General features: G+C 43.8%; 2 protein-coding genes and 1 non-coding gene across 6 annotated transcripts in view; all 3 read right to left on the bottom strand.

Moving 5' to 3' along the window:
* Nucleotides 1-79: 79 nt before the first annotated feature.
* On the bottom strand, nt 80-4,251 carry LOC141001603 (uncharacterized). Its single transcript, XM_073472730.1, has 5 exons — nt 3,938-4,251; nt 2,841-3,050; nt 2,378-2,526; nt 1,919-2,270; nt 80-1,092 (listed from the first exon to the last, which is right to left on the bottom strand). Exons 1-5 carry the CDS (start codon nt 4,179-4,181, stop codon nt 722-724), a joined length of 1,326 nt encoding a protein of 441 aa, XP_073328831.1. The 5' UTR covers nt 4,182-4,251; the 3' UTR covers nt 80-721.
* Nucleotides 4,252-5,503: 1,252 nt separating this feature from the next.
* trnam-cau (transfer RNA methionine (anticodon CAU)) lies at nt 5,504-5,575 on the bottom strand. Its single transcript has one exon. It is a non-coding gene; the product is annotated as a tRNA-Met (tRNA).
* Nucleotides 5,576-6,146: 571 nt separating this feature from the next.
* phf21ab (PHD finger protein 21Ab) overlaps nt 6,147-21,907 on the bottom strand; it is a 31,772-nt gene continuing 16,011 nt past the window's right edge. For 2 of the 4 annotated variants that reach the window (XM_073471872.1, XM_073471874.1), the window contains 10 exons: nt 20,015-20,356; nt 19,093-19,206; nt 18,958-19,009; nt 18,772-18,851; nt 18,305-18,365; nt 15,761-15,867; nt 15,176-15,331; nt 14,756-14,831; nt 14,552-14,655; nt 6,147-12,917 (listed from right to left, as the gene is read on the bottom strand). In XM_073471872.1, the coding sequence (XP_073327973.1) occupies nt 12,147-12,917; nt 14,552-14,655; nt 14,756-14,831; nt 15,176-15,331; nt 15,761-15,867; nt 18,305-18,365; nt 18,772-18,851; nt 18,958-19,009; nt 19,093-19,206; nt 20,015-20,356 (1,863 nt within the window). In that variant the 3' untranslated portion in view covers nt 6,147-12,146. The remainder of the gene's footprint in view (nt 12,918-14,551; nt 14,656-14,755; nt 14,832-15,175; nt 15,332-15,760; nt 15,868-18,304; nt 18,366-18,771; nt 18,852-18,957; nt 19,010-19,092; nt 19,207-20,014; nt 20,357-21,907) is intronic. The other 2 variants (XM_073471873.1, XM_073471875.1) reach the window with 1 other exon arrangement.

Here is a 21,907-nt window from a genome sequence, read left to right as displayed (position 1 = left end):
ACTGCACACGAAGCCCTGGAGGTTTTCTATTATCTATTAAATGATGTTTGATTTAAAAAAAAAAAGACAAGATAACATATTTAAAACACAGGAATGTTATTTTCATACATTCAATGCATTCCACCAGTCACGTTAATAAAAATAAAATATAAATGTTCAGTAAATGTCGTATTTCCACATGACATCAGTGAGATAGCACGAGAGGCAAGAATAGATTTTTAACAAGGAGACAGGAAAGGACACATTCACTGTGACACAGTTACACACTTATTCAGACATTCGTTTGTTGATACCTTTAATACAACTCTTCCACTAACAGCTGACTGTTGTAGCTGCACCTAATAAAGTGGACACCGACTCTTCTGAACAGGGTAAACACAGAAGACACTTTCTCCAACAGAACAGAGACGTCTCTGACAGGACGTCCACACTGCTGTTTCTTCACTCTGTTCATAGCATTCGCTCATTTTTTGAATGTTTTGAACTAAAACAGGGAAGAAAAACAACACAATGTTCTTTGTGGATCTTCGGGATTGAATCATCCTCCCTGATGGCGGAGGCGAACGATCTGCGGGTCACTGGAGGAAGCATCCGTTAGCCTGATGAGACGTGTTGTGTTCAGCTGGAGGAGATTTACTTTAAGACTTTTGTAACGCGGTATCTGAACTTGTCTGTGATCAGACACTGGGTTCTGTGTTCTGAAGGATGTAAGTGTGAGGCCTCACAGCTTCTGGTTACACACTTGCAGCATGTGGCGCTCAACATTTTCTTTATGGTATTTACTCTTGCTGTGTTTCTTGATGCCATCGAGCTTAAACGTCTGGGAGCCTTTGATTAAATTCAGGTTCTGATGCGTCTTGTCTGCGTGGAGGCGGCACACGTGACACCACATCTGATCGAGGGCCGTCGAATAGTGAAGGAACCAGAACATTTTCAGCCAGGATTTCCTGAAGCGAGGAGGCCGGCGAAGCCTATGCTTTGGTGAGTCTTCCTGAGCGACCGCAGGGCTGCTGTGAGTTGACTTTACGGCCAAGTCTTCGCCCTGATCGACTGCATGGAGGACCCACTGAGGAGGTGAGAGAGGCTCCATCCCTGTGAAGACATGCAGACTTTTAACCTGGGACGGCACCTTCATCAGAGCAGAACACAACTGTTTCTGGATCATAAGAATGTGACTGAAATATGTTACAACCCACATTAACTGTTGTATTAACATTTTAATTCCTCGTTCTCACACAAACTAAGAACAGATTTCTGAAAAATCCTTCTGAGGTGCAGTTTTTTCAAACATCTGGTTTCTGTGTATCCGTGTGGATGGAAAACGGAGTGTTTGGGAAACGATGACATCATCACCTCAATTCACACATGCCCGTTGTTGTTTTGTGTAACATGCATGTGGCTGAACAACAACAACAACAACAACAATGGCGGACTACTGGTTTGTTGACATGTGGTCAGCACTGCGGCCCGTGTGCCAGGGAGGTGTTTAATAAATAAAAGTGAAGAAATATGAGTCCAACAACCATAAATAAATAACTGGTCACTATTTTCTGTTTGAGATTTTACTACCACCAAAGAAAAGAAGTTTGCTGTGAGTGCTCAAAATGCTCTTCTCTGATATTTGACGTATGGTGTTGTCGACTTTATCGCCACCTACTGGCCTGGCGTGCTTGTTCGAGTGTTTGGAATCGTTTTTGTGTATAAAGAGGAAAAATATCTGTTTTGTAAAATATCTGTATAAAATATCTGTAAACATGTAAACAAGACCTGAAGGTTTGTAGAACAGACATCGTCAGCCCGACTGACTGAACTGAAGTGAAATAATCAAACAGAAAGACTTGACAATAAAGCAATAACACCATCTGACTGTGATCTTGAGACTCTTTAATTTTTTCGTCTTTAATGTCCTGAAACTCACATTCAGGCTCTTCCAGCTCCATGTGGACTCTCTCAGGACTCTGCAGGTCCTGGTCTGGTGGTTGGAGTGGAGTCTGGTTGAAGACAGGCGAGCGCTCCGTGTCCTCCTCTTCTCCTGGGAGATGTGACAGCTTCTCCTGCAGCTCCATGATCCTCCTCTGCAGTCTGACGCAGTTCACACAGGAGGAGGAAGACGGGGACTCTTCACTCGGCTGCTTCTCCTCCGTCAGAGGTGGAAGTTTAAAGTTTAGCTCCACTTTATACTCCTCGGTGACGGAGGTCTGTTGGGCTGAAAGGGCCCTGGACCTGCTGGAGGCATCCAGAGAAGCCTCGAGAGCGTCTCTGAAGAAATCCTGAAACGAATATTCGACCCGTTGGTTCATCGTAGTGTTTGAGTCAAACATCAATTTCAACCACAGAGAACTGGTCTTTAAAGTGAAAGCGTTTGTTTCAGTCTCACTCTGAAGCTGAGGTCCGTCTTCTTCACAGCAGCAGGAGGTTTGTGTGTCTGGTCTCCGGGCGTCTTGTTGATGTCTGTCTGACGCTGAAGAACTGACTGCAGCAGAGACTTAACGTCTCTCCAGGGAGGAACAGCTCGCCTCGCTGGACCTGCAACACAACATATTTGTATATCTCCTTCCACTTCAGTCGAGTAGTACTTTATTCGACACTCGCCCGGGATGCATGTGAGCGAGTATTGTTAAATAAGTGCACAACATGTCTGTGAATGTGATCTAAAATGGTTAAAAAGGCATTTTCCTTTCATTTAAGCCTCCTGAACTGCTCACAGACTCATCATCACTCAGGACATAAAAACATCAGACTATGGAATCTGGATCAGAAAGTGGATCGGTGACATTAGTACGATATCTGATCAGATCGGTCCCATCTCTACTTTCATCACAGGCTAAAGTCCGTCTCACCTCCTCCTGCTGCCTCCGATGCTCTCAGAGGACGTGTGGACACACACGGCGCTCTCGTCTCTGCGGTCCATCGTCGTTTCTTCCTCTGTCTCGCTGACTGCTCAGTCAGGAGGAGACGCTCTGTATGTCTGCTGTCTCCTTCACTGTGACCCATCAGCAGCGATGGCACCCAGTCTGGATCCGACTCCAACATTTCATAGGCTGGTTTACCTGCGAACACAACAGGTGTTGATCTCAGACACTGCCTTCATCAAAGTTTGGAAATTAATCGTTTAACGTACAAAAAAGAAACAGAGTCGCAGGCGATGTTTTAAAATGTCTTGTTTTGTCCGACCAACAGTCCGAATGTCAAACATGATGTAAAAGAGAGAAAAGCAGAATATCATCAACACACAGTGAAGTCTGTGGTCCTGAACCGGAACTCAGTGAGCATGTTAGCACTTCCGGTTCCCTCCTCTCAACGTCTGTTTGTTACCACTGAACATATTTACATGTTTTATTCATTAAATGTCCACAGTTTAATTATAAAGCTCTTCATGTGTTAAAAACAGTTAGCAGTTGCTAACAAGTGTCTGAATGAGGCTACAGAGGTTGTCGGGACATTAAACGTCCTCACAGCGAACACGGAGACTCATCTGCTCACTAGTCCGTCTTCACAGGCCACTTTAGTTACACACTGTTCTGACTCTGACTTTACAACTCGTACATTGATCAGTTTATAGAAAACCTGGAGAGTAATTGTGCAGTAAGAACCAGAGGAACCAGAGAGATGCTAACTTCCGGGTTAGCTACAAAGAAACCTCTGTTCAGCTCTCTGTGGGCGACAGATCAGAAACAACATCCGTTAACATGGACGTTAAACAACCACCTTGTTTCACTGTTGATCTTCGACAGCTTCAGTGAGGCGTCCATTTATCTTATAGGGGGTGGACATATTAATAGGAACACCTCACCTGTTGTTACAAACTACAGAACGAGCCGGAAGTGGGACCGACCCTGCTGTTTTGTTAGCCTGTGTGTGTGTGTGTGTGTTAGCTAGCTGAACCTGACGCTCGGTTTCCTCTCAGGCTTTATGTTTTCCTCGGGGTTGATCTCACCGGAGGGGAAGTGTCTGGAGCACACCCTCATGGAGGTGGGGATGTGGCTGAACGTGATGTCGCTGCGGCCGACAGCAGCCACCCAGGCCTCCCTCCTCCTCTTCGTCAGCTCCGCCGTCTGACTGCCCTCGTTCCTCCTCCAGGCCGGGAAACAGTGGAAGGTGAGGCCGCCCGGGAGCCTCCTTCCGTGGCGGTCGTGCGACCTGCGGCGGCAGCTCTTCACGCAGCAGTTTCTTCCTCCCATCGTGTCCGAGAGCAGAGAGGCTGAGGACTGAGCTGCACCACAACAAACCGCTGCCAACAGTGATGGCGGAACTCCCAGAACACACTGCGGCGTGACGTCACGCGACCAAACACGACCGACAGGTGATGAACGTGACGACACTAAACTCCTCAATAACATAATTTTTTCAACAATAGAAAATAGGGTAAATCAGTGGCTGACGTTGTTTCCCTCAGCAGAGCTCGTATGGGGCGGAGATTTCAACACGGTGTTTGATGATCGAGTGGACAGATGGCCTCCAAAAGCCAAACAGACAACCGAGTTAGGAAACATTTGCCACAGAATGAACCTGATTGATATATGGAGACACAGATACCCACAGGATAAAGTATTCACATGGAGCAATAAGGACAGATCTCACCAATCTCGCATAGATTTCTGGTTAATCTCAGCTGATTTAGAAAATAAAGTAGACTTCATCAAAATAGAACCCACAATACTGACAGATCACAAAGCTATATCAATTCAATTCCATCTTGGATCTGATAGGCAGAAGGTGAATAGAGATTATTGGAAATTAAACAAAATGCTGCTGCAAAATAAGGAATTTGTAAAGGAAAGCCAAAAAATTATTGATAAATGCTGGAGACAAGCAAACTTACTAAAAAAATTTGGTTTATACTGGGAACTAATGAAATTTGAAATAAGAAAGTTAGCTATGAAATTAAGCAAAAAGATCAATAGCTATAACAAAGAAAAAGAACTTCAACTTGTCACCCAAATTATTCCGCTTTCTGAGAAAACGGATCCAACTAGTGCCGAAACAGAACAATTGGCTTATTTACAAACCGAATTAGATAAATTTTATGAAGGAAGGGCTAGAGGTGCCTTCATCAGATCCAGGAGGAAATGGCTTGAGCAGGGGGAAAAATGTACCAAATACTTCTTTAATTTAGAGAAAAGGAATTATGAAATATCTTCTTTATGCAAACTTAAAATTAATGATACTGTGTGTGAAAATGGAAAACTAATTTCACAATATGTCGCCAATTTTTATGGAACGCTGTATCAGGCTGACCTGTTGAACGAAGATAAAATGTCATTATTCCTTCAAAACATACAACCAAATATTAGAAGAACAGATGATGACTTCCAAGTAATATGTGATCAGAAAATAACTATAACAGAGGTGCAAAAGTGTATTGATTCCCTCAAGGACAATAAAGCCCCAGGGAATGATGGGTTAACAGGGGAATTTTACAAATGCTTTAATTACTTTAAAAAGTAGCAGAGTAGATAAATAACAATGGACCGATTCAAAACAGCAAAATGAAAAAAACGCCTAGCAGAGGATGGTTTCGATCCATCGACCTCTGGGTTATGGGCCCAGCACGCTTCCGCTGCGCCACTCTGCTGCCTGCGACACCGGTTCCCACACATCATATTTGTACCAGACCTGTCGCGGTCACAATTTTCCTCCTGCCTTTCAATTTGATCAACTATTAATATCATTATTATATATAACATCTTAAAATTATTAATACTCATGGTCATGTGAAAGCAGGGCGCCATGTTTTACCTGGCAGACCAGGCACCGTGTGTCGAGGCCGAGTCTTTACGACGGCGGCCCGGATCGATCCAGCCCGGCCCCGCTGCTGATCACCTTTTCTGAAGGTTTCACAAAAACCCTCAGAGAACCTTTAGGGAACGTTCCCTGACGCTTATTTAAAGGACGGCCTCCAGGAAACCTTCAGGAAACCTCCAGGAAAGTTCCCAGAAAGTTAAATTGCTTGCTGGTGAAAGCTCGTCCACACTGACACAGCTGCTGTGTCCTGTGAGAGTGCGCAGCCCGGTTCCTCTCATTGTTTCCTGCATCAGTCTGGTGATCAGGTGAACTTCAGCCGGATCTCCCTCTGACAATACCAACACAACCGTTTCACTCACAGCTGTTCATGAATAATAAAAACAAAGTGAACAGATGAGAAATGCTGCTTTTCACAATTTATTAACAAAATGATAAAATAAATAAATACAAATTGATCAAATGCTCCTAATATCAACTCCTCCCCATGTTCCCTACAGTATTTCCTAAACACTGCATACAAAGAATTCATCACAGAAGAGGCTCAATACAGAGGTAAGAATCCCACCAGACCAGTCACAATGTCAGGCCAACAGAAGACACATCTGGAACAGAAGTCAAAAAAATAAACACATTCCTTTCCAAAATCATTATGAAAAAATACAAACAATTATACAAATATTCAGATTGTGTAATTACCAATTTACACATTATTCAGCACACCAGGTGAACTTTTTCTTTATTCATATCGCTACAATGCATCTCACCAAATGGAAGATAAAAAAAGACTTTTTATTTTTTAATTCTCTTTTTTTCTTTTTTTTCTTTTTTTTGCACTCAACACACCCCCAATGGAATTAGCTGTGGATGAGGTAAGAAGCTTCAGGTGTACAGTTGGGTCCGGACAGGATGGATGGTGAGCGGTAACAACGGGTTGATGTCATGTATCGACAGAATACTAGAAGGCCACAATCATGACTTGATCGTTTTAAAAGTAAAAACTGAAGAGACTCGAGTCGGACTGAACCACTTCACCGCGGAGGGACCTGGAGACGAACATCCTGAATGCATAAAAGACTTCCTGGAATACAAACTGAACAGCTCTCGGCTGCCGACACCGTGGTCCTCTTCCAGCTTGGTGAATGCACACGATGCTGATGCAGAAATTAATTTCCAGATGATATGCACCAACTACACGAAGGCTTCCAAACACAAATGCACAATTGCAGTGTTCTTTGGATAAATTCACTTTTAGAGCTTGACTCAGTAGAAACCGAGGACTTTTCTCAACAATGACACAATTTAGACATTAAGACTTGATCGTGCCCCCCCGCCCCACAGCCCTGCTGGGATTAGCCAAGTTCAAATTAAAACCTAAACTAAGGAGCCAAAACCTTCGCAGCTCCGTCCGTAAAACACGATGTCAGGAAGAAATGTTTCCCAATGGCTACCGCACTGTTCCACACCTAAACTGCACACGCTCGGCATCAGGATGCCAGAATGTTCAAAGAATAAAAAGGTGACTTGAGTTTCACATAAAAACTTAAAAAACAAAAGCAAATGCATATTAAAAAGGTTTGACAAATCTTGTATAAAAATTTGCATAAGAAGGCATGCGTTCCACCAGACTGAGTGGACAGATGTTGCTAATTGGGTCTAAGTCTGCCCATCAGGGTGCAGGTTAGTTTGTTCATTCCAAATGCACACAGGCTCCGGCTCACATGACCTGATTTAGCAAACTCATCCCTCCTCCAAAACACAAGAAGAAGAACCACAGCACGGAGGGAATGATGAACGAGTCAAAGGAAAACAAAAGCTCCTGGACTAACACGCCTCTCAGGAACTCAAATCTGGAGGGAGAATCGTGACTGCGATTCGTGTTGCTGACATTTTTACACTGATAATAATACTGGTCGAACCAAAAGTGCATCACAAAACAACTGGCTGTCACACCGAGCAAGATCCCATCATCAACAATCCCTCTTTGGAGCGTTTTATTGACCACGACCGCTGGCCGCCAGAATTTCACCCAGAATTTCACCTCAGCGTCTGCAGTGATTTTTTTTCTTAATGTAAAAGTTAATCACGTAAAAAGGAAAATAAAACACATTTAAGGCAACTCCTATATAACAACAACAAAACACTATCTGGTCAATCTAAACGGCATAATAGGAAATGTAGATTCAACTTGCATTGACTACTGGCAGCCTGAGGTGAAGGGACCGGTTTGTGCCCCGGAGTTTCGGGGAGCTTGGTGGGATGGGACAGACCAGACAGAGGAGGGCGGGTTGGGTGGGAGGATTATCTGGAGGGTTAGTAAGGTTCTACAAGTCACAGTGCAAGTCAAGAGACAAATATTATCTGCTGTTTGAAGAAAGGCACTCGAGGTACCTACTGTACAGAGGGAAAGGTCCAGGTTGTCTGGAACACAAGTTCGGGCTCGTTCAAAGAAAAACTGGTTGAGTGAAGCAACTGGATGACTACTCTGCTCGATCCATGAGTGAACACAGGCTAATACGCTGTAAGAATAAGAACATCCACCCGAGTAACGCCGACGAAGAACAAAACACACAACGAATGGATTTCATGAGGGATTGGGGAGATATTAGTTGCCATTTTGTGGTAGAATTTCAGTCTTTTCCTTCCATGTTCGAATGGCTAAACTCTTCAGAAGAGACAAATAACATTTATCAGACAACACTGCGGCCAAACGTGGAAATGTTGCAGAGATTATCTCTGATTACTTTTTCTGGGATCCTCTGAATGAAGGCAGTTTGTACAGCTGATGTCAGAAAATTAGGTGTTGTGTCAGATATGTTGATTCAGTTCTGAGTCCATATGATATGAAAAAAAAGACACGTGTACCAGCTTATTGTATGTGGCCCAACAACGTATTCACACCCACCATCATGTGCACCTTCATGTTGCAGTTACAGGACGTCACTGCAGGTCTGTGCACACGCATCAATACAATAATCTTTGTCTCATGAGGCACATTTCACTCTGCTCCATCAGGATGTAACCAGACAACGAGCCTACAGCCATGCTAGCAGCTCTGTTCAGCTCAGCTAGCATCAACATGCTAACATGCTGATGTTGAGCAGGTATAATGTTCACCATGGTCACCATCTTGGTTCAGCGTGTTAGCATTAACGGATTAGCAGCAAACAGAGTGCAGCTGAGGCTGATGTGAACGTCTTTAGTTCTGCAGGTGTTTGGTCATAAAGTACTGAACACATTAACGTGTCGACCAGATGATGGCGCTAGATGAAACATGAATAACACGACTACATTTCAGTTCCATCTAACAGTTGCTGAGGTTTTTCATTAAAAGCTAAAAGTTGGAACCTCATAGTGGCAACATATAAAAATGAGTAAGAATCAGGAAGGATTTGTCCTTCGGAGAACGTCAATGTCTGCACCAAATTTTGGAGCATTCCTCCAGAACTTGTTGAGATATTTCAGTCCGGTGGATCGACTGCCAGGCGGACATGGTCAATCTTGGAGTCATGCCGCTAGCATGGCTACAAATCCCCATGAATGGAACAGAAAAGACATCTTATATCTCATATCTTTAGAAAAAAAACCTCTCAGGTTGAAGAGTTGGGACTTGAACACCTTCAACACAAACCTTCAGAGTGACTCAGGGTTGAATACGTTTTTGGACGACTACAATTTAAGCTAAAAACACTTGAAAATTGCAAAAAGAAAGAAAGTAAAACATTGCAGCACAACCAGAGGCACCGTTAATGAACAGACCAGAGTTTGTTAATGCCCCATACCCAACAAGAAGCCAGAAGTCATGATCAGTTCACCAGACAAAGACAGACCCGAACTGACAGTCACCAAGCCAACGAATAACAGCATCACACTCCAGCCCAGACATGCTCCAGAAAGAAAAGAGATGCACCACTCTAACTGTGAGGGGATGAAGTGGTTTCTGAGACAGAAGCCCAGCGATTCCTTCCCAAAAATATCAACTACAGTAGACTTGAGCCTAAATGTCAGACAGAGGTTTGTATTCCCTCCTAGAAAAATATTGGCAATGTGGGGATAAGTCACATCACAACAAAGAGATGCATACTCTGTTTAATTCCATATTAACATACAAAAAGCTCTTCAGCACTTCTTTGTAATGCAGCAAGCTTGTGCTTTAATCTCAGGATTTGTGGTATTGTCCTTTGAGATCCGTCTGAAGGAGCAGGTTCATACGACAAATCCCTCCGTTTCAAGGAAAAAAAGTTCCTTTGATGTTATTGTTTAATAAGCTCTCCTGTCTCAATCTGGGGACTTCCAATTTCTGAAATGGTCGCATCTATATCTTACAACGCCAATGATTTGATCTTTCGAAACAGTAAGTGGACTTGTCCCTGCTGAATTTGGATACAACATCATTTTGGCAGTTCAGGATTCAACAGAAATGTACAGAATGCAAAGATCACCACTTCAAAAAGAGGATTCCTTTTTGTGTTGATAATGCCAGTCCAGCAGGTTCAGGAACAGAAAGCACTTATTCTGAAGACTAGGAAGACCTGAATATCTTTTCCTATAAAAAAGAAACACAGCCCAGATATAGTTTGTGTGTGTTGACATTGCAATATTGCAATTTCACATTTAGTGCTCACAGTTGACACACTTAACTCACGAATGAAAACTCAATCACTACACTTGACCGACACCACTGAAAACATCTGTTAGGCTACCGCGCCTGTTCGACCTCGTCCTCCATACCTGCTGAACGTGACGCTCAGCGGATTTCCTGCCTGAGCTCAGGGGTACAAGAGATGGGGGAGGGGGGGTTAACTGGGACGGTTGGTGGGTCGGGTTGGTACTTGGGTTAGGGAGGGCAAACTGGGTTGCTGGAGGACAGGGGAAGGTAAGTTTGGGGAAAGCTGTTGGTTGATGTGTGTTTGTTGAATGAACACAGTTTGAGTCGCAGGCTGATTTGGAAGTTCGGGCTCGTGTCCACATAGTGTTTCTATCAAGGGCAGAAAAGTGCTGAGATGAAGCGTTTGGACCGCCACTGTATGATGGACACTGATCCTTTGTGGTTTACTATCTGTTTTTTATTCGACATTGGGACATCAGAGCGAGGAGGATGTGGGTGATGACATGAATACAGTGAATATTATCGTCGAGGCCAGGAGAAAGAAGAAGAGCCACGCTGATGTCACCAGAGCTTTTCTGAAGAGTTGAGAGATTTAAACTGGAAGAGACGGACGCTCGCTCCTCTTTGGGAACAATCGAAAAAAGACACTGGCGCTCAGAAAAAAAAGCTATGTGGACACGAGCCGATCATTTAAAGGCATCAGTACACCTCAAACACAGTGTAACAGCAACTGAAAATAGTGTGTTTGTGTTCAGATGACACTTTGGCCAAACCAGGTGTAAGAAGGAGAATACGTTCAATCGTCGGACTGGGGAAGATCAATCTGGGTTTTAGTTATGAGGGGAAGGTAACTGCTACTGGACCCCAAGGTTATTTTCTTTGTTGTCTGAGGACAGTTAAGATCATTGGCTGACAGGAAAGTTAGGGATGCTGGTTAAAAAAGTGCGAGAATTGTGTGAAGGTTGTGAACAAACAATGCAACACCACGAGTTTGTCCGAGGAGAGACGTCCTACGTCTAGGATGAATAACATCTTCACTACGAAGGCAGGTTGTTTTTTTTTTTCACCAGCTCAAACACTTTTGCCTCGAGATGTGTTCCTACTACACGCAGTACGATGTAGTTTGAAGTGTACTGATGGTGTACTGGACAGCAGAGATTCGAGGGTTTTTTTGGCAGAAGTTGTTTGTTGGGGATGAAAGGAACATCAGGGTTTAAGACTGGAGGAGGGTTAGGGGTTAGTGTGCTGGGACGGGGTTTGGGGGAGATCAGGGTTGTGGGATTGCAGAAGTTAAAGATTTTTCACATTAAGTCCGTTGGGACGAGGGGATGAACAGGTTCTCTTTTCAGTACGCATACTCTATCACAACACTGCTTTTCAGACCAGTAACCCCTGACAGATGTTTGGTTTCATGTTCTCAGTTTTCTCCGTACCCATGTGATCCCACCTCCCCACCCCACAAGAGAACACAGGGGCCACTAAAACAGGCACACACTGGTGTGATGATGAATTAAATCTCCCTTTGAGCATTCCCACCACTGACGTCTATCACTAATTGGCATGATGACATTGGTACGCAGGCCTTTCTGCAGCCCAGCTCTGTGGGTGGAACAGCCTACGTCTTCCCACAGTCATGTGACTTGGGCTGTATATCTACCATTGACACAGTCTGACAATACAATGCAAACAAACAACATTTATACAGATTGGCAACTTCAGGGCACCGTACGGTGCAAGCAAGAGTCTTTTTTTTTAATATATATGTTTGAATTCCCGCAACTCAAGAGACATAGCATTACTTTTTATTGTCCAAACTGCTGACGAGAGCTGGCAAAGAATGCTGGGAGGGTTCTGAGGTTTTGCTGTTGTTGTTGTTGTTGCTGCCGTCACTGTCAGTGATCTCCTCCTGTTTCTTCTCCACCGCTGTCTCTGGAGGGTTGACGGCAGCCATCTTGTTCTCAGAGTTGGTGGTGGCGTTGGTGGCGCAGCTTCCTGCGGGGCTGTGATCAGCGCAGGCCGGCTCAGCTGTTCCATTGGTGGTGGCGACAGTCACGACCACTGAGGAAGCAGGAGTGTCAACCATCGGAGGTGCCTCAGTCTCGGGCTTAGGAGCAACCTCCGCCTGGAGACCAGTCCCTGTGTCACCCCCTCCCCCGGCAGCTGCCACAACACTGGGCTCTGCCTTAACCCCTGCCCCTACATCGGGGCTTTTATCTGCTGCGAGGACTGGGACGTCCTCAAGGACAGCCGGGCTGTCATCGTCTCCTCCTGCAGCTCCTGTTGTCTGGTTGTTCCCTGCGGCTCCGTGCTCCTCTTGTTTGTCGTTTCCATCAGTGTTGCTGCTGGCTGAGGAGCTCCCAGCCTTCACCTTCTCCACAGCGCTGGCCTCTGGTGCAGCGTCAGCACTGTCCTGGACTCTGGGGCTGACGTCCTTACCCCCTGTCTCTGCCAGAGCTTGGTTGAAATTGAAGGCTTGGATGAGGCGAATCAGGTGTTTGACTTTTTCCAGGGAAAGCTGCATCTCTTTCTGACGAGCCAGGATGGTGTTTTTGGTCTCCATGCATTTCTGATGGAAGAACAACAACAGGGTTAAAGTTGTCACATCATGTTACTGAGGGAACGTCCAAAAATAATTTATCAGGACATAATTTATCTTGTCAAGTTCCTGTACTACCTGCAGTGTGTCCCGTCAGTTCACCTCAGTTTAGTCATTAGACACCTGGCTCTGCTGTTTGGGACTGGTGGGGATTTGTTAGCTTTATATATTTGTTTGTAGTTCCTCTTTAGATTAGTTTAGGTTAAGAACAGGTTTGAACAGTGACCGTCTGGGGATTTTCCAGATACATGTGCTGACTTGGTTTGACTCGATGTGGCTCGTTATGTCAGCCAGCGCAGCAGGGATTCACATTTACATTATAACAGAGATACCTGCTCTAAGGTGCGTCTTTAGCCCCTTCAAGGTGGGAATATTGCGCCGATATTCCACCTAACCGAGACGACCTAAGCCGGCAGCGTGGGACAGGAGTGTGACGGTCTGATAATGTTCATTCTGACAGCCAAACAGATCCTTCACTCATCAAATAAAAGAGTCAAAAAATGTCCCACAAAGCAACGTTACAGGACCAAACCAGCAACAGTAATGCGGCAGCAGGTCGTGTCTTCATATCGCTTTCCACGATGCATGGTGTGTCAGGATCTCAATCACAGCACAATATCACATCATCTGTATGATTATAAACAGTCTGCAGCAAATCAGGAGACGTTGGGCTTTCTGAAACAGCTGAACGTGAACATGATGGAAGAGTAAAGCACAGCAGACATCTGAGGACGCTGAGAACACTACTGAGAGCTGAACACAAACATCTCCTGCTCAGACATCAGTTGAGATACACTTTTACTCTGAATCCAAATAAAAAAATAAAAACATCTGCATGCATGAAATAACAATAATATGTCGTCAGCCTCATGGAAATGTCGTGCAGGCCCTGTGTGGGCCCGGGGGCCATAGTTTGAGACCCCTGAAAGAGACAATAGTCAACACTGACTGTGGCTGTTGGTTAAGTTACTGATGGAGCTGATGTAAGCAAAGCTCTCAGAGGTGGAATGTAATTTATTACATATGCAAAGTACTGTACTTAAAAAAATCAAGGTACTTGTACTTTACTGGAGTATCTCTGTTTAAATGACTTTATACTTCTACTCCACTACATCTCAGAGGCAAATACTGGACTTTTCACTACATTTGTCTTTAGTTACTTCTCGGTCTCCTTCTTCAGTTAAATAAACTCAAAACCCTCTCGCATCATCTGAGAGTGCAGCTGACAACAGGCTGTTTACAGACACGAGGTTCTCACAGGACAGCCAGGCTACAGACATGATGACCTTATAGAACATGAGGATCTTATAGAACATGATGATCATACTTAAATACTTTGACTTAAGTACGGTTTTGAATGCAGTACTTTAACCTACAGTGGAGCATTTTCACAGCAAGGTTTAAGTACTTTTACTGCAGTAAAGTATCTGAATACTTTTTCCACCACTGGACGTTTGTCATGTCAGCCATCAAAGGCAACAACTAAACATTTAAACATTCTGGAGATTTGTTTGCATGTGAACTCAGTGAATGAGATCATTTGAGGAACCTGAAACCGGAGCTAAATGTCGACATCGTGTCACTGAACTGTTTGTGTTTCTTACCGTTATGGAGTTGCTGAGTTGTTTGACTCTTTGTTCCAGCTGCTCTCGCTCCAGTTTCAGTTCAGAACTCCATTTCATCAGCTTCTGTTTCTCCTCTTCTTTAGCTGCAGCAGAGAGCAATACAACAACTCTGTTAACTTCACTGCTGAACTGTCCACATTGGTCCCAGCAGATGTTTGAGAGAAGAAGACAATCTAAAGTCACCTTCTTTATAAGCAATGTAGGAATGAACAATAGCCAGAGTACCAGGCCAGGGAATGGCTTCTTCTTTTTTCAGGATCTGAAGACAGAAACTCACAGTTGTCACAGAGGCTGAGACTCATTAGAAAACATTTGAGGAAGATAAATTTAGCCGCCACCCTGTGGTGAGGCCGAGGGGGGACAAGCAATGGAGTGGATGGATGTGAGATGCCAATCTTTACTGACACAATGAATGGGACAGAAGCACAAAAAAACTGCATCATGTATTTGCTTACAAAGGATTGAACAGTCCTAACTTTCAGGACAGCGTCAGCAGAAGAAGTTCTTACAGTCTAGTACAGCTACCGGCCCTGATTGGCCCCTCTCTGGACTGCGGTACCCCCTTCCCCCTGATTCAGGATCAGTCACGGCTGCTGCGGTTACCTGATCTTGACATTTTGGACAGATCCACATGCCTTTAGGAATGGTTTTCAGGGGTGGATCCAGGCAGTCCAGGTGATAAACACGAGAACACGTGTCGCACATGAGCAACTGGCCACTGCGTCTGCACACAGTGCAGAAATCCTCATGGATGTCTCCCTGTGAGGAAGAATTGGACCAATCAGTTTCCCTGCCCAGCTGAGCCCCACCAACCATCTGTGGAGAGGCAGGGGGAGGCACCGTGATCTGGTTTGGTTTAGTTAACAGTTGGCCTCGTCTGAATGTCTAATGGACATGGTGTGTTAATTAACCCACAGAAACGTTACTTGACAGTTGGGAGTTAGAATGTGTTCTGAGTAGTAGTTATTCATGGATGCTCTGGGCTACAGGACACTGTTCACTTTGTAAGGCTGAATCAAAGTAAAATCAACTGATGACTGATGATAATCACATGAAGACAACAGAATAATGGACGTGTTTGTGGAGGTCTCGGGGTGCAAATGACTGACAGAGCTACTGGGCCAATAGGACTGTGTGTGACGGGGTGTTCAACCCTCTGAACTGTCCGTCTCCCCCATCGTTACTTACATCCCCAGAGCTGGGGCTGGGCAGGGGGAGGGGATGGACGGGGCTGGAGGGGGAGGTCGGGGTGAGGCTGCCCAGCTCCGGGACGCTGCTGTATTTGGGTGGGCGACCTGGGTGAAATGAGACAGACAACAAAGACGGAAAACAAAGAAAAAAAGAAAGATGGAGAGGGGGGAAGAAAACAAAAACAAACAGTCTGTATGACATACCTTGGAAAGGGAGTCTTCGTTGGCTAGCATGAGACAGGGGAGCGGTAAGGGAGGAAGAGGAGGAAGAGGAGGAGTCAGAAGCACAGATAGCAGTGTTAGTGCAGGAGACTGGCTCCATGCAAGCTGAAGCCGAGCACGAGTACAACCTACTGCAGTCGTCTATGAAGCGCACAACACATGGATCAGTGTCAGATGTTAACACACCACCTGTCCTGACGGAGTTTCACCAGGTTCTCAAACTAAATCTTCCAAATCGAAGTGACAAAAAGGTTTTTAATCATCGTAAATTTAAAAGTTGAGAATTTACTGAAGTTGTAAACGACTCACTGGACAGAACTGGAAATTTGCTCAATTAAACTGTAAATTATGGCTATAAAAATGTCTCATAACTCCCTCAGTTATTTTTAAACTGCAAGTTCTTATCCAAAAAAAAAAAACATAAAAGTTGATAGACTGAGTGCCTGGAGGTGCAGCTGCAGACTAACAGTAAGCTAGCTGTCTTGTCTCTTAAGGTTTTTTACTTTGGATGCGTACAAGTAGGCCGATCCTGCTTTTGATTTCGATTAATGAAATTGAAATCTCATTTTAAATCGATTTTTAGTTTAGAGTAGAAATGGTGACACCTCTAGTGTCAAAAAAAACCCCAGCTGGTTCTTCAAACTGTGTCTTCAGTAGCTGCAGCCCTCTGATGACACCTACATTCAGGCTACCGATGTGTTAAAATCTGACGCTGCATGATTCCTATTTTTAGTCTTTTCTCCTGGAAAAAAAAATCAAGTCAGATGGAGGTTGTGTCGACTGTTTAGTGCTGTTAAACCTTCAGTTAGTCATGACACAGAAGGGAACCTGGTAGGTGGAAGCTTCTTAGAGTCAATTTTAGTATTTTGAGGTGTAAAGTTATAAAAGCCAATTCATGTTAGTCATCTTGTTCCCTGGAGTCGTGTCAACATTAGGGCTGCAACTAACGACTCTTTTCTTGATTAATCGATTAGTTGATTATGTCAGAAAACGTCCACCAATGTTTCGTCCTCAGTTTACTGTCGCAGAGGAGGAAAGAAACCAGAAAATATTCACATTTGACAAGCTGGAATCAGAGACTTCTTTTGTTTAAAAAAATACTCAAACTGATTGATTGATTATTAAAATAGTTGACAATTAATTCAACAATTGACAACTAATCGACTAGTTGCAGCTCTGATTAACATTCACACGAGTCACTGTGATTTTTAAGCAACTTCACTGAAGCAAACAGCAGAGAAACTGTTGATTTCAAACAGCACTCAAATAAAGTATGAAATTTCAAGGAAAACAATACATCACAGTCAGAAACCTTCTCTGTCTCGGATACTTTCATTTATATCACGATTAACTGCTCATGTTCAACACATATTTCAGGTGAATTTGTGAGGACTTGACCTGTTTCAGGTGCTTCTGCTTTAGCTAATAAATTCCTACAATTCCCAGGATGCCTTTCAATAATTCCCGAAGAAGAGAAGAGGTGTGAAGGTTCAGCCAGATTTATACTTCTTCATCAAGCTGCTCCAGAGGTTTTAAACAAGCTCAGTGCAGGAAGTGATGGACTGACGCGCCCGGCTGCAGTGAAGGATTACTCTCATTACTTTCACATTAAATGGTTCATCTATTTAAAATGTCAAATATCCTGTTTTATTCAACCACGTTATTTGAATTATCATCAACATTCACTGTCATATTTTGTATTTTTACATTTCCAGTTTTTATGTGTGTGAATTGATTGTGTGTCTTTGTGTGTGTCCACGCCGGCATTTATTGTGTTTGTCCTGAGAAATCATGCTTACACTCTTTCAAAAAGGAACAGAGTTTTCTTTAACCTGTGGCAGAAACAGAAAAATAAAGCAGCCCCAGTTGTAAAAAATGTTTTTTCGTTCTGACTTTATTTATTTCAGAGAGGAAAAATGTCAGAATGCATATTTTGTAACATATTTTGGACCTAATCCTCTTCTGTAATGACTTCATCTCTGGTTGTATCTCTCATGTTTACATTTTTGAGTTGGCTCGTGTGAAACAAGTATAAATCCGGCTGTAGACATTAAACATGACTGAAGCGACAGGAAACAGAAAGCAGGAGAAGGAGGGAAGAAGACTTGTTGTACAGCGTGTTATTAGTTCAGAGCAACGTATTAGTCTCTATTCTACTGAAGCTACTGTCAGTCTACTGTCTTTCCCTGCCTCTCTTATTGTTTCTATTCTACCGCCTGTCCACACTCTGTAGTCTATTTCTACCAGTTCTTGCTGGTCTGCTAGTACCAGTACCAGTACCAGTCTTTGACCTGTAGATTTTTATTTATTTCATACGGACCTCTCTTCCTGGTCCCCTGGTGCAAAGGGCTGTTCAGGTAACTCACTGCACTCTTTTTCCTCTGAAACAAAAGTAAAAAACAACACATCAGTTATACTGTGTTAGATTTGATTGTTTTCTCCTAAAAACCTTTAGTCCACCTGACAAACACGATATGAGAGCTGGAAAACAAACATTTAACGTGATTAAATGGATGACAATCTAAACATACTGTGTCATTAGGGTGTCCGTCCCATTGTCGGACATCAAATTGAAGGAATTTTCAATTAAATTATCAAAATTGGACAATTTAGTTTTCTGTTAAGAATATGTTGACAGAAAGTGAAGTTGAATGAAGTTGATGAGGTAAAAGATTAAAAATATATTTTATGTATGTTTTGCTATAACAATTTCTGATCTTTTGATTCATCTTTTCGAACACTTTTGGAAAATGTCGGTTTGAAAACTCATGCTGTTGGTGTTTGTACCTCGGGTTCAAACACAGCGCCGCTGTACACCGGGTTGGCCGTTGTTCTCCTCTTCCTCTCCTGTCTTTTGCTCTGAATTTCTGCAATCAAAACATCTGAGTTTTAATGCAGAAACCTTAATGGCTGCAGCCTCAGGACGTAGACGGAGGAACCTTGAGTATCCTCCACTTATTTAAAATCACTTACCTTCCAAGTGGTCGTGTGTTACGAGGCCCAATGACACCATGAAGGCCAGTTTCTAGAAGAAGAAAACAGTTTTATCATCAGAACCTGTTAGTGACACTGAAGCCATCACCATCGTCAGTCATCTCTCTGCCGTACCTCTGGGTTCTCCTCTTTCTTGGGTCTGGGAGGAGGAGACAAGGGAGGAGTGGAGGAAGAGGGGAGGCTGACAACGGCCTTCAGCTCTGCTCCACCTCCTGATTTAACAGTCTGCTGGGAGGAGAGAGGAGGAGAAGGAGGAGACAACAGCAGCTGTAAGCGCAAGATTCAATCACAGACAAATCATCCAATAACAACTTGTTTTACCCACAAACATTATGATTAATGTCATTATTATTATGACATTTATCAAGGTGAAAAAGTACAATATGTAACTTCTGCTACTAGGGTCTCTCTCTGAGTGAAACACAGACACACCGTCAGTGTGTGCCGTTGCCTGCTAACGTTAGCTTATGGCTAATGTACAGTCAAGTAACATGACTGTTTGATCCTGAGCCACCACTGCTGATGGAAATCTATCTGACGTGACACTTAGTCTAGTACGTCGACTTCCCTATTCCAGAAGTAAAGTCAGGCAGCCTAAAGAAAAGCACTGTTACCTTGAGTAAACTTATGGATTTCTCTGGTTTAAACATTGTTGGAAATAGTTGAGATAATGTAAAAACACGACTCACAAAAACATACCAAAAGTCTAGTTATTTGAATGCAGAATTCCTGAGTAATATATCTTTAAATTCCTCTAAAAGAGGATTTTTATTATTCTAGCATGTTAAGAAAAAAAAAATAAATTCATGGATGCTCTTAGTCTTTAAACTTGATTGAGCTGAAACTGTGCATCCCAGACGAGCGCCCAGATAAAGTCTTTAATATGTCTTTAAAAAATGAAGCGTTGATATTGAAGTTTGTCGGTTGAGCTGCGGTGACTGAACAGCTGTATTTTAATAAAAGGTCAAAAGAAAACATTACTCAGTGTAAAAGAGACTTCTGTCCAAAGCAACTTCCATTCAGGTGGCCCTCTTACCTTGGGCTCAGTGGTCAGGCTGCTGATCTGGATTGGCTGGGTAATAATAGGTGTGGTGATAGCGGTGGGGTTGGGCGCCTGGGCGGGGCTGGCGAGGCGGGTGGTGGTAGCAGAGACCGGCGTGGTTATGACGATGCCTGTCAGCGGGGTGGAGCCGGTCTTACTGCAGGGCTGTCCGTTAACGATGCGGACCTGGTGAATGGGAGCCGCTGAGGGCAGCGAGGACGACAGCTTGGTTGCCAACATGACAGGCCTCTGGAGCAGCTGGGGGGCCGCCATCATGGGCGGGGGAGGGGCCGGGGCGATGGGGACGTTGGTGGGTGTGGCCGGTTTTGGCCTGACCTGGTGACAACAGACAGCCAATCAGAAACAGCACCAAAATGACCCGACACTGCTGGGTAACGCCACTGTGGAGCTTTGACTGCTCTAAAATTAGTCCTGCAGATTCTGATACTACCACTGCTACTGACTGTGATACTGCAAGTACTTCTGCTTCTATCCAACTGCAGTACAAATACTACAACTGATGGAGATATAGTGCATGATGTTCATGGTTCTCACACAACCTCGATGATGACATCTGTGTTTCCGTTTATAAAGTTGAAGAGATATTTAACATTAGTGCTTGATTTCAAAGTGAAAACCACTAAATGACAGAATACGTTTTCTATAAAAGGCAGAGACAACCGTATAGCTTACATGCTGATATTATTAATATTTGTGTTGCTTTCTCAATCAGCTGCTGACAAAGCTGCATCCACAGACTTCCCCTCCAATCCCTCTGCCTGTACAAACATGTTGTTGATAACGAGGCCTCAGCTGGAGCGATGCTGGCGGGTGATTACTGATCAGCTGGTGTCAGGAACAGTGCTTCGGTCAGCTTGTTATCAGCACTCAGAGGAGCTCTCTTCACTCTTTGATTCCACAAACAGTTTTGTCAAAGCCCAGCTTAGACGTCCTGGGCTGAATACCAGGCTGACCCACTGAGACAGCTACTGCTACTTTAAGCTAGTACCACTTCTACTGTTGATTGTTCAGCTAATTTTCTCCTGCTACTATTGCAAGTACAATCACTGTGATGGCTGAAACTCTAATAGACTTGGAGTGGCCTTGATTTAATAGAGAGGCTAAGTCACCCTTCCAGTGGACCACCGTGAGAAAAACATATGAAAACATATGTATTATTATCTTTTAAATGGAATTCAAGTGGGATCAAACATTTATTTGTGTTTCGCCATTTACAGTTGGACGAATTTCTTCCAATATAAGGTCCGACTGGCCACACCAGGAGGGCTATACCCCATTGTTATCGTTATTACTGTCGTTCTGGATAATTTTTCTCTTGGACAAATATACAGCCTGACCGAGACAGGATTTTCTTCATGGATGGACACATACAAGAAATAAAATAACAAAAAAACTCTGACTGCTACCACTATCATGTCTACAAATACTACTAACAGTATTGCTAATGCTGCTGCATGCTACTACCAACTGCTAATACAGCTAATAGTACTCCTACTATGAACCAGCCAGAGCTCTCAGTGACATTACTCAGCACAGGTAAACACCGGCAACATGTCACTCAAAGGGTTAAAACACACCAACAGCCAGGAACACAAAATACCAAGAAGCTGCAGGAAAACAAGCTCTCACCACAAAAGGTAAACACACACACACACACACACACACTCACACACGCACACACACACACATTCACAGGCAGGAAACTTTGAGAACAACCCGTTCACAGGTCAGTCGGAAAATTAAAGAAGCACAACAAGAGGAGAAGAGATGAGTAGAGGCAGCACAGAGCAAACAATGTTTTAGTGCCACGGAGCAAGGCATGAGTGTTTGCTTTGGTGCACTCCTGCCCTTTGCTGGAGAGTGAGC

This window comes from Pagrus major, chromosome 8 (assembly GCF_040436345.1).
Source record: "Pagrus major chromosome 8, Pma_NU_1.0".
NCBI classification, from domain to species: Eukaryota; Metazoa; Chordata; class Actinopteri; order Spariformes; family Sparidae; genus Pagrus; species Pagrus major.
The sequence above is the reverse complement of the archived record's forward strand: the minus strand, read 5'-3'. Positions and strand labels throughout refer to the sequence as shown.